Source organism: Centruroides sculpturatus, unplaced genomic scaffold (assembly GCF_000671375.1).
Source record: "Centruroides sculpturatus isolate CEXI.00-Female unplaced genomic scaffold, Cexi_2.0 scaffold164, whole genome shotgun sequence".
Lineage (NCBI taxonomy): Eukaryota > Metazoa > Arthropoda > Arachnida > Scorpiones > Buthidae > Centruroides > Centruroides sculpturatus.
The window spans coordinates 660691-673805 of NW_019384679.1; the positions used below are offsets into that span (position 1 = coordinate 660691).

Here is a 13115-nt window from a genome sequence, read left to right on the forward strand (position 1 = left end):
TGGAATTAAATTATTGATTGCTTTAATAAACATATTTCTCTTAGCAAAAGTATACTATTCTTTTTCATTACTATCTTCTGGAATGTAATCCTATGTTTTGTATAGTGTAACACTGCACTTCTGGTGTACCTTGCTATAAGGGATACCTGTACTTATTTCTTACATTTAATAATTTGTTCAGAGAGAGAAAAACTGTACACCAGAAGTGCCCAGTATTAAATTCAATTATGTAGGCCAGTGGTTCCCAAACTTTTTTGATTCTCACACCCTTGCTAAATCCAGATTTTCCCAAGGTGCCCTATGTCAAATTCTAACAAGTACAATTTGCAAAACCAAAATAGCCAATATTTTTAAAATTAAGTAAAATTATAAAAATTTTATAACATTTTTTGGCACCACTGTGAGGAAGCTGCACACATACTTTGCCAATGCTTTCAATGGATGATCAAATATTTTAAGATTGCATAAGAAATAAGTTTATCTCCTCTCACTTTTATTGATATGAACTTGTAGCATTCATACTGTTCAAACAGCTTTTTCTAAAGGTCTTGTTGAATTAGTCTTTTATATTAATTTTGCTACAGACTTGGTTCAAAATGCAGCACATGCTAGATCTTGGCATTCAGTTCTTTTTTACAACAACATCATTTAATCTGTTTGAGTCTTGACCCAGTAATTAGTTGATTAATTAATAGCAAACTTTAAAAGAGCACTTCTTAAAGATGTTAAAGATGTCTTATTAAAGAAGGATCAAGACAATTCAAGATAACCAAAAATCAAAAATACTTTCAAATGAATTGGGTCTACGATGAAAAAAATGGAAGCTATCCAATATACTTATATTGTACTAGTGATTTCTGACACTACCATATCCTTTTCTCTGTGTTATGGAAAAACCACATCGTCAAAAAGGCAAATCTTTATCTTTAACTTTTATTTTACAAAATACATTTCAACCTATTCTAAAAGTTAAAGATTTGTTGTTCTAGTTTTGTACTTTCTCTGTAAAATGAAAAAAAATTAATAGTAGTGACAGGAATCAATCAAGTCAAGTTTACTTGTACTACATTTTATCAGAATATTGTGTTTTGTTCAAAGGATTTCTTTTCCTTTTTCAAAGAGGTATTTTGATTTTGCTTTGAAGATTAATTAAATGAATCTGTTAGAAATTTAATGTAAAGTAGACCAGTAGTTATTGAAGAAAAAGAAGGAAAGAAACTTTGCTTAGTTGATGTTTAGAATTAAAATCTTTTGTCCCTTAAAAGCACAACTGCTGATCTACTTTACTTTTCTCTTCAGGAAGTGTGGCAACTTATTAGAAAGATCTAAAATCCATCCATACAAGTTGGCAACCTTATATTTACCGAGTCACTTCCACTGAAAAATTCTCTTATTTGGATGTACTGTACAGTATAATGCACAATATTCTTCAATTTTTCTCACAGAAACCCAGATGTTTACAATGATTTGTAAAATGATTTCTTGGTGAGATAATATTAAAATCAATGTGTCATATTAAGAGCAGAGTAAGTGAGAATTCTGGAGAAGAGAGTGTGCTGTATCAATGTATCAACAATTAGTGGGTAAATATACTAGGTATTTTGTAAGATATTGGTAAACTGAAATAAAAGCTTTTGAATCTGTTAGTGAAAGCAACTTTTATGCTATTATCATGTAATAGTGCTCCTCCATTAACAAAACACTTGTTAACTACTACTTGGTCACAAATGAATCACAATATCTTCAATGCACAGCATACAATAAAGGATTATGTGAAATGGTATAATGGAAAAGTCCTTGCTATTTCCATTACAAAGGAAATTGAGATGTGTAATGAATGCAAACCAGCAAGCAAGAAAGATCTAACAGAAAGAAAGAAAGTGGAGGCAGAAGTTGCACAATGTTGAGCAAAGAAAAATCCAGCAACATTTAAACTGTATAGCACTATCTATTATGATATTTTATTTTAAAAACTTTTTAAGCTTTTTGCCATTTTATAAAAATTAAATATATCATTTTGAGGGTAGGAATGGGTTTTATAAAAAAAAATTGTAAATGCTAATAACGAGTAAAATTTATCATTAAGTCCAACCCTATTCGAGATATGACACACAACCTCCCACCACCAAAATTTAATAGCAACAATCTCCTAATAAACAAACTTCAAAATTTAAGAAATTTTCAACAAAAAGCACACAAATTTTTTTCCCTTTTAAGCTTCAAAGGTGAACAAAATTGTGTCCCACACACTATCATCGAAACATACAGAAAACGCCCAAATTTTTGCATTTCTTGACATTTCAAAGTCCTGAGACCAAAAGTGTAACAATCGTGGGGGGTGATTTTTTTGACTGATTGCCATACTATATAACAGCCTTAATATATAACCTTATACTATATAATTGCCTTATATATAACAGAGCTGGGAAAGTAAAAAAAGTAGAGAAAGAACTACAGAAAGCCAAACTGGCAGAAGAACAACAGGGAAAAAAATACAAACTAAACTGGATAAACTCAAAAAAAAAGAAAGAAGACTTACATAATGATGTGCAAGCTGCAGAAAAATACCTTGAATCTAGGAATAAATACATTAGTAATGCTAAAGTTGCTCATATGCTTCTAAAAATTGCAGAAAATCAAATTAAAACAATAAATGATTTTTTGAAGATGCTTCAAGAAGAAAAAATGGAATTTTATTAATAACTTCTACAATTATTTTGAGGAGTATTTTGTACATAGAGGGGGGAAGCAAAACAGCTAGGATACTTTTGAAAATTTCCCATAGTTTTTTGGAAATTTATTTCTACATTTACAAAATTTTTGATGGAATGTATGCCATCATATTATACCACATATTATAAAATGATATTTTTCCAAATATTTCACTTATATTTTATTTCATTTTGGTGATGGGATCAAAAATTCTTACCCAAACTGCAAAAATCCAAAAATTAGTCATAACTTATAAGCCTGCTAAGAAACATAGTAGTAAATGCATCTGTAACCACTCGGAAAAAGAAGATAAGTTCATTCACATAAGGGTATGCGAAATTGTTCATTTTTCTCTCTGACTCTGTATAGACATGGTATATTGGGCAGAGGAAAATTCTTTTCGGGCAATTGTGCTTTAATATGACTAGTAATTTTTATGAATTTTAAATAACTTCTCCAAAATTTTTATTTGAAATGCATTGAAAAATTTATAAGACTTTTTCTCACAAATTAAGAACTTAAAATATCTTTTAAAAAACTTATTACAGGATTTTTAGACACCCTACTAAAATAAGCATTAGAATTGAAAACTTAAAAAGTTTTTAAATCTAATTATCCATTTTCATTAGACATTTAAAATTGAAACAAACTATGCAAGAAATGAAAAATCTGCAATAAAATGAGTAAAAACAGAACTTGTATATATATATTAAACTATTTGTCTATGTATAGCTAAAGAAAAACAAACTACTCACAAAGTCAATCCAAAATCCAGCAATTAAACAATTGCATAAACGTTTTCATCTACTTTCCAGTACACATCTTCAGGTGGAATGTAACGATTCAATGAAAAACTTCTTCATTTAGAATCATACATGCCGCATAGTAGGTGTGGTGCCTGGCTATTTTTTACAGAAGCCTTGTAGATATCATACTTCTCCAAATGTCATAAAAGCATCTTATCATACATAGAGTGGAGGATCCTGGATAGATGAAGAACTCCACCTCTGGTCTGAAGCATAACTGCCCTCACATCTTATGCTTTGGACTGGGGTGGAGATCTTTCATCCATCCAGGATCCATGTATGATAATTCATGATAACTATGTTGACCTCCCCGGTCCAAAGCATAAGCATAAACCAACTTGACTGGCAATTGTATTAATGTTAAATACAGAAAAAAGCATCTCATATGCTTGGTAATGGCTTTTATGAAAAACCAAGAATTGCCAACAAAATTAATAACTATTATGTGATAAAAAATTGCCAGAACAAAAATTTTTTAAATTTAGAAATTTTAATAATAATAATTACTATTACTATTATTTCTTATATTTATATCTTGTTTAATTGTATACTTGCAGCTGATTAATTTGTTGTTGTTTTACAACATTATGTTTTTGTTCTAACTATTCAATATTTAAAAAAATATTTTGAAAAGTTTTTGTTCTGCACATTCCAATTTTGGAATATTGATGATGATCTGATGAAGACCTTGGATAAGGCCAAAAATTAAAAAAATTTTGTTACTTGAAATTAAAGGTTTAGTTAAATGTGGGTATTTTTTTAATCTGGCAATTTTTTCATGCCATGATAAACTTCTTAAAAAGACATTGTAAATTTCAGGCTACGTGTAATACAATTGAAGACAAAGACAAAAATAGTTGTCTTAAAATTTTTAAATTTTAATTTCACTATTTTATATTGGATGAAATAATTAATTTTTCAAAATTTTTATTCAGAAAATTTAAAAAATCTACAATGTTGCTATGATTGTGATGCACTTGAGAATTTAAATAAGAAAACACACGTATGCACGTAGACCGCATCCCTGCCGAGCAAGATGAATGTATGATTTTTTCATTCACGTTGCACCAAACGTGCAAAATAAACATGATTTTGTGTGTAAAAATATATAAACATTGAGGCTGTGACATTAAAATTTTAAATATTACATAACATACAGAGTATCAAATTTGTAGTTATTTTGCATGTTAATTAGCTTTAAATTTCATTCTGAGCACTTAATTTTCTGTACATCAATAACAAATAGTATAGATTACATAGTAATCTATTACTTATCAACAAGCAACTTTTCTTTGGGCAAACAAATTTACATTTAGTTCTTAATTCGTATTGTCCTTTGCTTATTCATATTTGTTAGCATTAAACTGATGTATGATGTTAGAAGATCATCCATTTTATAACCCTAAAAAAATTATGAATGATAAGACACCATAATAACAAATAATCTCAACCATAATGATTAAAATATTAAAATTTACCAGTGGAGTTTCACATAATAACTTATTTCCACGGACCAAGTTTCCAATAGTCATGTGGAAATAAGTATTTCCACTACTCCAATTGGATATACGAGTGAAAGGATGGGTAATTAAAATATCCTGAAATTTAAAATACGTAGGAAAACATTATTGGTAAATTACTTTTATCATCAATAAACTCTTAAACGGTTCTACTCACCTTAGATATTGGATTTATTAAACTAACTCCTTGTTTATTAATTGCTATAAGAAGCTGTTCTGGATAACTTGGATCAGTTGTTTGCTATAAATATAAATGATATTGATATTTTAAAATATATTTAAGTTCTTTGTAATAAACAAAGACATTATAATAATACCTTCACTTCAAAAAATGCTGAGCCAAATGTAGGCCATTTGTATATTGTTTTTAGAAAGTTAACTTTAGCATCTTCGGGAGTTAGACCAGCATCCGAATTATAACAAGCAACGATTGACTGCAAACATCAATATGTTAAATCCAAGAAATTTTTTTATAATTTAAATTGATACAAAATAGGGTAATTACTCTTTTCCAATCACTAGTGCTCTGTACTTTCATTATATCAGCAGGAATTAGTTCTCTTAGTAATGTTCTTTAAAAAAAATAACGAAATACTCATTAATTTAATCAACAAACTATCTTGAAGTTATTATTTACTAAATATACAAAAATACATACGGAATAGCTTGTAATTCCACTTTGCTTTCACCAAATCTTACCCTATAAATAAGGGCAGCCAATCTTGCTGCATCATCTTTAGTGCATTTGTGATATCCACGTAATAATTTTGGCAATTCCTACATTGTAGATGTATTGTAAATAAATGACAAATTTTAAGATATTAAAATTCTAACATTTAAATACCTGATGATAATGAAATATTATATCTGCATTTCTATCTTTCCCAGGAACTGTATTTGTCCATAATTTTTTCATGAAAAACACTTGATATGTGAACTGAGGAATTGAACCTGATAAAAATTTAATTTGCCTTTAACATCTAAACAGTAATCGTACATTTTTTATATTTAAAATAAATAATTAACCATCTCTTGTAGGTCTTGCTTTCCGAATCCAGTCAGTTAAATGCCGAACAAAATCAAAAAAGAAATCTCCTTCTGGTACACTTATCACTAAGTTTGTAGGAAAAAAAAATGATTTTTGGAAATATATTTAGTGAATTTTAATCATTAAATGAATTTACCTTTGTCAGCAATTTTCACAAATAAACTAAACCCTTCTGCAGATCTTAAATTTAATCTCTGTGCAATATTCTGACAAAAATCTTTGGCTCTTGTACTAGAATCTACTTCAAATGCCTGTAATTAAATTCATTACATATTAACTAATTTAAACTTATTTTAAAATTTACTAAGTCATAATTCATACTTCATCTGTATCATCAGGAAAATAAACTTTATGAAAAATTTGTGTAGTTTTATGTTGAATTGCTTCTACTTCTACCAAATGTGGTGGGTATTTTCTCTGTCCAGTTCTATAAATTTATTTATTTTTAAGTAATGTGATTTTCTAAAGTTAATTCAATTATGTAAATTAATTAATAAACCTGAGTGTTTTCTGAAGTCTCTGAAGAGAATCCATGGCAATGGGATGCCTGCGTGTGCGTAAAAACAAGGTCAATTCTTTCAATAAAGTTTGACTAGGAGCAAAAAGACCTGTAGACAACCACATGAGCTCCCATCCTCTTTCTTCACTTAATCTGAAATTAAACATTCATATAGGTCTAAGTACAGTACAGTAATACCCTGAACTTATGCAATAGGTGGGACCGAGCAATAACCGCGTAAGTCGGGGTATAATTTCGCAATTTGTGTAAAATCCAAGTCGAATGTATGTAAGCTAATAAATGTTCTCGTTAATCTTATCTCGTCATTTGATTCATTCACGGTTACAAGAAATCACCACATAGTGTCTTTCAAGTCTCCGTAGATATAATAAAACACAGAAATAAATAACACAAAATAAATTGTAGTTATGTGTCAATTCTGCGCGACACGTCCGAACATGTAAGCTGAACAATAGTGTGGGGGAGATANAATATTTATATACATAAACCAAATCCTAAAACTGGGTTTTTATATATGTATATTTATTTGCAAGCAGAATAATATTGCCCATATTTAATACCCAGCCCAGGGTTGTGAAAAAATCCATTATAAAGTGGGGTCATGAATAAAAAAATTTTAGGAAGCACTGCTTTAGATAATTGGAATACTAGATCTGGTGGGATATAAGCCACCAGAATTGTCATTTTTTAGAAAAAAATAATCAATAAAATAAAATGTAAATAATATCCAGATTTTAACACAATACATTTTCAATGACAGAAGACTAAACTGACTTTTCAAAAACTGTTTAAATGGAGGAGCACTGATTACTTCAGTTTATTTAATAAACATCAAATTAAAAGTTATTAATTATGTTTATTCTTGTTCGTAGAAAGTTTATCCATTGCTATGGGCATTGAATATGCCAGGAATACCAGGAAAAAAGAATCACAAAGTCATTGTTTATAAAGATTGATGACAGATCAAACTCTAGATTCAAATTCCTAACAATCCCAAATTGGCTACTGAAACAATAACTTTCAAGCATATAAAATGTTGATCAGGTCACCAGCCTGCAGACATCCATTCAACCCATTGTGTATATTCCATGTAGGGATTGCTTTACCAGTATATTTATCAATGCATTTTTAAGATATTTTTTACTGATAAATTCAGTAAAAATAGATGGCCATCCAAACTAAAGAAATTACAGTTTACTCTATTTTTAGGCAATGAAACTGTCCTTTTCAAAATAGAAGAAATGGCAACAATTGGGCATAAATCACTAGTGGTTTTTAGTAGTCGACTCATTGGTGAGATGGCAAATTAAACAATTACTGACTTTAAATGCTAAAATTATGGAATTAGGAATTGCTAAGAACTTTTTAGTAAGGAATGAAGTTGCTTGTTGTTGGTTATAAACAACAAGCAGCTTCATTGCTTTTCATAGAACTTCTAGAATATGAAAGGAAAAATTTGATTTTCCAAGATGAAATGGCTAGATGAAGATTTGTATTACAATGAGGGAGAGATTGACAAGCTGAAACTATACAGAAGGCCTTCCCTGAAGATCAGAACTGATAATGAACACTTTCAAAAAAGTTCTCTGACCAAAATGAAAAGAATAGAACTGCTAACTGTCATTGGTGCTGATTAGTTGCCCTGTTAAACTACAATGGACATACCACCAATTGAGTTCTCACTTGCTACAACTGCAGACAAATGGGACAAAACTACTCTGCAAGAACTGGTTGAAGACTTTGCTGTTGTGAGAAGTGCTGTAGCTGGACAACTACCTGCTGAATGTAATTGATTTAAAATAATTATTACTAAAAATTTGGAAAGGTCCCTAAACTCAGAAAAATAGGCAAAATTCCTTTACAACGTTGGTTGATATACAAACAATCTCAGTGTTGCGTTTACATATGGGTCCAAAGGGCGTCCTGTCTGATAGCTAACAGTTTTAAAAAAAGGATATAAAATACAAGGGTTAAACAAGACTTTTCTGCCTATAATTTAGAAAAGTAAATGTAGCATGGTAAAACCCGAAGGAGGAGTAGAATTATCCATACTAAGATTTCAGTAGCAACTATGACAGAAGATAATGTATCCGCATTGGTGGAACAGTGATGTATAATCAAATTTCTTGTGAAGGAAAAGGTTAAACCTGCTGAAATTTTGAGTGCACAGTACGGGGAACAAATGCTATCATGAGTAAGAGTGTATGAATGAAGTAGACAATTTGGTGACAAATGAAGCACATGGATATGTTCGTCCAACTGCAGTAATGCCAGTGAATATTGCATGAGTTGAGCAAGTTATCCTGGAGAACCAGAGAGTAACTGTGAGACACATTTTCTCAACACTGCAGACGAAGTGCCCATCAGTGTTGGTAATCATCTGCAAGATGTGTGCCATATGGGCTCCCAGCAATTATCATTTATTTGGGTCCCTTAAAGAGCACCTAGGAGAAACAAAATTCCAGACAGATGACAAACTGCAGCAAGTTGTCCTGTGCTGGCTATGACATCAGCCCACTTCTTTCTACGAGAAAGGTATCAGGAACCAACCTACCGCTGGAAACAATGTCTACATACAGATGGAGAGTATTTCGAAAAATTGACATAGTTTATACATGTTTTGGACATTCCTGTTGGTCTGTAGAAATAAGTCTTGTTTAACCTTGAATGACCCTTTATTAAATTTTATTGTATTTTAAACTTTATAGCTGATTAATGAGAATACATTATTTCTAGTTGTTTAAGTTTCTTCAGCTCATTGTTAAATTAGCAATTCTAACAGACAAAGATGAAATTCTTGTTATTTCATAGAGAAAATTATTCTGAAAGAGCAATTGCCAAAAAAAATTAAATTGATCATCCACTGTAATTAACAATTTTATTAAAATTGGAGATCAATGTGGCATTTTGACCATATTGATCTCCAAGTTTGAGCCATTATTAACCAGCAGCAGTGCCCGAGCATTAGTAATGTTGGCAAATCAACTATTGAAAGAGTTGTGTGGACATGCCGGCACCTTATGCATTAAGTCAAGAATACCTGCTACTCAAAAGAAGAAACATTTACTATCATCCAGCTCACTTTTTCCTTGGCCTGACATGTGGAAACAAATCATCTGTAGTGACAAGAAAAAAAAATATTCAACCTCGACAGTCCAGACGATTGGAGCCACTAACTAGAATGTTTTAAGAAGGGAGAAAGGACTACATTCCAAATGCCAACTAAAACCATCCCCTGTTATCAAGGGAGAAACTCCACTTAGTTTTGTACACCCTGTAAAAATGCAAATGATTATCAAGACAGTGATCATTCTCTTGCATTCTCTCATTCTTTTGCAGAATGTATTCTCATTCACATAACAAATTCTACATATGAATGGTTTATAGCTAATGGGGTAAAATTATTGATAGCCATGTCTATTTCTTGATCTTAATCTGATGAAATGTTCTTTTGGTGATTCTGGCAATATAAGGCAAAGGAACTAAAACAAGCCATAATTCTTCACTGGGAAGAAATAAGTACAGTACATCTGTTCTCCAAAAACTCATACAACCAGACCAGCTTTAGTTTTTTTTAGCCAAAGGAGGCTTCATTGGATGATAAAGTATATTTAATTAACAATAACCTAATAACATGTCATTGTCCCAAAAAATATAAAAGCATATAACAAAATTAACTGGAACAGTCAATAATTTTAAAGAATTACAATCAATTTATTGAGACATAAAAAATGATAACCCTTTTTTGTTTCCTATGTGCATTTGTGAAAGTTCAAGCAAGCTAAAAATTAATGATTTTATATAGAAACCTTGTAGTGCCTTTATATTTATAGGATGCACATTAATCTGAATAGTTTACAGAAAAGGTCTTTGCTACTAATACAAATATGTAAAAACTACTGTATTAGCTTTTTACAACATAATTGATTCCTAAAAATACAGACTGGACTACATAATGTTACACCAAAACTGCCAATAAAAAATTTATGTAAAATTACATACAGTAGAGGATCATTGATTTATGCAAACATCCTGGAACCACCACCAAAATTTTAATTACTGCTTTAGATATAATATAATACTTTGACAATAATTTTAAGTGTCTTTTCCTTTATTTCAATAGGGTAGCAATAGGAAACAAGTAACAAGACTGGACAAACACATTCGTAACTTTAGAGAAAAGAAGAAACTCTCCAAGGTTCAGAGGGCGGTGACGATCAGCATAGAAGGCCGAAAAATGTCCTTGTGATATTTTATGTATACAATGATGGATTGTTTGACAAAGAAATAATTTATCGTAACACATTTTAATTTGTACAATTATTTGAAATATAAAATGACTGTATAGTTGTTGCATGTCTCGTTGGTCCATATAGCAAGTGAATGTTTACTGTAGATTTTTTAAATAAAATATACTTTTCATATTTTTTAGTTTTAATATGCTTAGAATTGTGAAAAAATAGAAAAAAAATATTTGGTTCCTTCAAATGAAAGATTGGGATGTCAAGTGTGTGAGCAATTATGTCAATGTTGTGATAATATTTTTCCAGGTCTGGGAAGGTGGTGCAAGAAGTGGGCATGTGGAGACAAATCATGTTACAATCTGAAGTACAATGTGATTTTGGAAAGCCTTGGTACAAAATTTCACAATTTTTAAGTGTAAACATCATTATTTTATTTTTTTAAATTCAAGTAAGCATGCATGTTGTCTCAAATTTGCCCACAGATTTTAGAATATTGAAATTTTCAAATTATTTTGTGCTTTTCATCAGGTTTACTTTAATGAAAACTGACAGAACAAGAAAGAAAAATTTACACTAACTTTCCTGTCAACCAGGTATTATTGCTTTCAGACTTTAACCCTTAACCAGTGTGTTTACTAAGTATGAAGATTAATCTATAAAAAGAAAAGTTTAATAACACTTACCTAAAAATATTTAAACAAACATTTTTTAACCATATGTATTACTTACAAATGAAATACAGCAGTATCTTGGTATTCAAACACAAATTCTGGAAAAAATTCTCTTGGTATTTGACAACAAACAATTTGCTAGAACAAATTTTAACAAATGACAAAATAAAAATATGTTATTAATTAAAAATTTTTATGATAAAAATATGAAAATGTTGCCGATACTTCTGATAAAGATCAACAAAAAACTGAGATGATTACAACACTTTGTAAATAGAAAATGACCTCGTTTAACTGAAATTAATAGTAACATTGTTGATGGAATTAAATTATTGATTGCTTTAATAAACATATTTCTCTTAGCAAAAGTATACTATTCTTTTTCATTACTATCTTCTGGAATGTAATCCTATGTTTTGTATAGTGTAACACTGCACTTCTGGTGTACCTTGCTATAAGGGATACCTGTACTTATTTCTTACATTTAATAATTTGTTCAGAGAGAGAAAAACTGTACACCAGAAGTGCCCAGTATTAAATTCAATTATGTAGGCCAGTGGTTCCCAAACTTTTTTGATTCTCACACCCTTGCTAAATCCAGATTTTCCCAAGGTGCCCTATGTCAAATTCTAACAAGTACAATTTGCAAAATCAAAATAGCCAATATTTTTAAAATTAAGTAAAATTATAAAAATTTTATAACATTTTTTGGCACCACTGTGAGGAAGCTGCACACATACTTTGCCAATGCTTTCAATGGATGATCAAATATTTTAAGATTGCATAAGAAATAAGTTTATCTCCTCTCACTTTTATTGATATGAACTTGTAGCATTCATACTGTTCAAACAGCTTTTTCTAAAGGTCTTGTTGAATTAGTCTTTTATATTAATTTTGCTACAGACTTGGTTCAAAATGCAGCACATGCTAGATCTTGGCATTCAGTTCTTTTTTACAACAACATCATTTAATCTGTTTGAGTCTTGACCCAGTAATTAGTTGATTAATTAATAGCAAACTTTAAAAGAGCACTTCTTAAAGATGTTAAAGATGTCTTATTAAAGAAGGATCAAGACAATTCAAGATAACCAAAAATCAAAAATACTTTCAAATGAATTGGGTCTACGATGAAAAAAATGGAAGCTATCCAATATACTTATATTGTACTAGTGATTTCTGACACTACCATATCCTTTTCTCTGTGTTATGGAAAAACCACATCGTCAAAAAGGCAAATCTTTATCTTTAACTTTTATTTTACAAAATACATTTCAACCTATTCTAAAAGTTAAAGATTTGTTGTTCTAGTTTTGTACTTTCTGTGTAAAATGAAAAAAAATTAATAGTAGTGACAGAAATCAACACATTGGAATCAATCAAGTCAAGTTTACTTGTACTACATTTTATCAGAATATTGTGTTTTGTTCAAAGGATTTCTTTTCCTTTTTCAAAGAGGTATTTTGATTTTGCTTTGAAGATTAATTAAATGAATCTGTTAGAAATTTAATGTAAAGTAGACCAGTAGTTATTGAAGAAAAAGAAGGAAAGAAACTTTGCTTAGTTGATGTTTAGAATTAAAATCTTTTGTCCCTTA

The 13115-nt window shown here is 30.0% G+C and overlaps 2 protein-coding genes across 2 annotated transcripts in view; one reads left to right on the forward strand and one right to left on the reverse strand.

Annotated features, from left to right (window-relative positions):
- Positions 1 to 11024, forward strand: part of LOC111626928 (protein IWS1 homolog) — a 58012-nt gene extending 46988 nt beyond the window's left edge. Inside the window, exon 15 of the mRNA XM_023370454.1 lies at positions 10730 to 11024. Within this exon, the coding sequence (XP_023226222.1) occupies positions 10730 to 10855 (126 nt within the window). The 3' untranslated portion in view covers positions 10856 to 11024. The remainder of the gene's footprint in view (positions 1 to 10729) is intronic.
- On the reverse strand, positions 4429 to 6767 carry LOC111626929 (myosin-VIIa-like). The gene is made up of 11 exons (XM_023370455.1): positions 6586 to 6767; positions 6408 to 6513; positions 6223 to 6337; positions 6065 to 6151; positions 5883 to 5989; positions 5697 to 5815; positions 5544 to 5610; positions 5356 to 5472; positions 5196 to 5279; positions 4997 to 5116; positions 4429 to 4920 (listed from the first exon to the last, which is right to left on the reverse strand). The coding sequence occupies exons 1-11, from the start codon at positions 6750 to 6752 to the stop codon at positions 4831 to 4833; spliced, it is 1179 nt and encodes a 392-aa protein (XP_023226223.1). The 5' UTR covers positions 6753 to 6767; the 3' UTR covers positions 4429 to 4830.
- Positions 11025 to 13115: the final 2091 nt, after the last annotated feature.

Bases quoted from the DNA above. Each gene is read 5' to 3' on its own strand.
- LOC111626929 (XM_023370455.1), bottom strand. From the start codon at position 6,752: ATGTTTAATTTCAGATTAAGTGAAGAAAGAGGATGGGAGCTCATGTGG. The intron at 6,338-6,407 runs GTATGAATTATG...ATTTAATTACAG, and splicing joins TTCCTGATGATACAGATGAA to GCATTTGAAGTAGATTCTAG. The intron at 5,816-5,882 runs GTATTTAAATGT...TCTACAATGTAG, and splicing joins TAATATTTCATTATCATCAG to GAATTGCCAAAATTATTACG.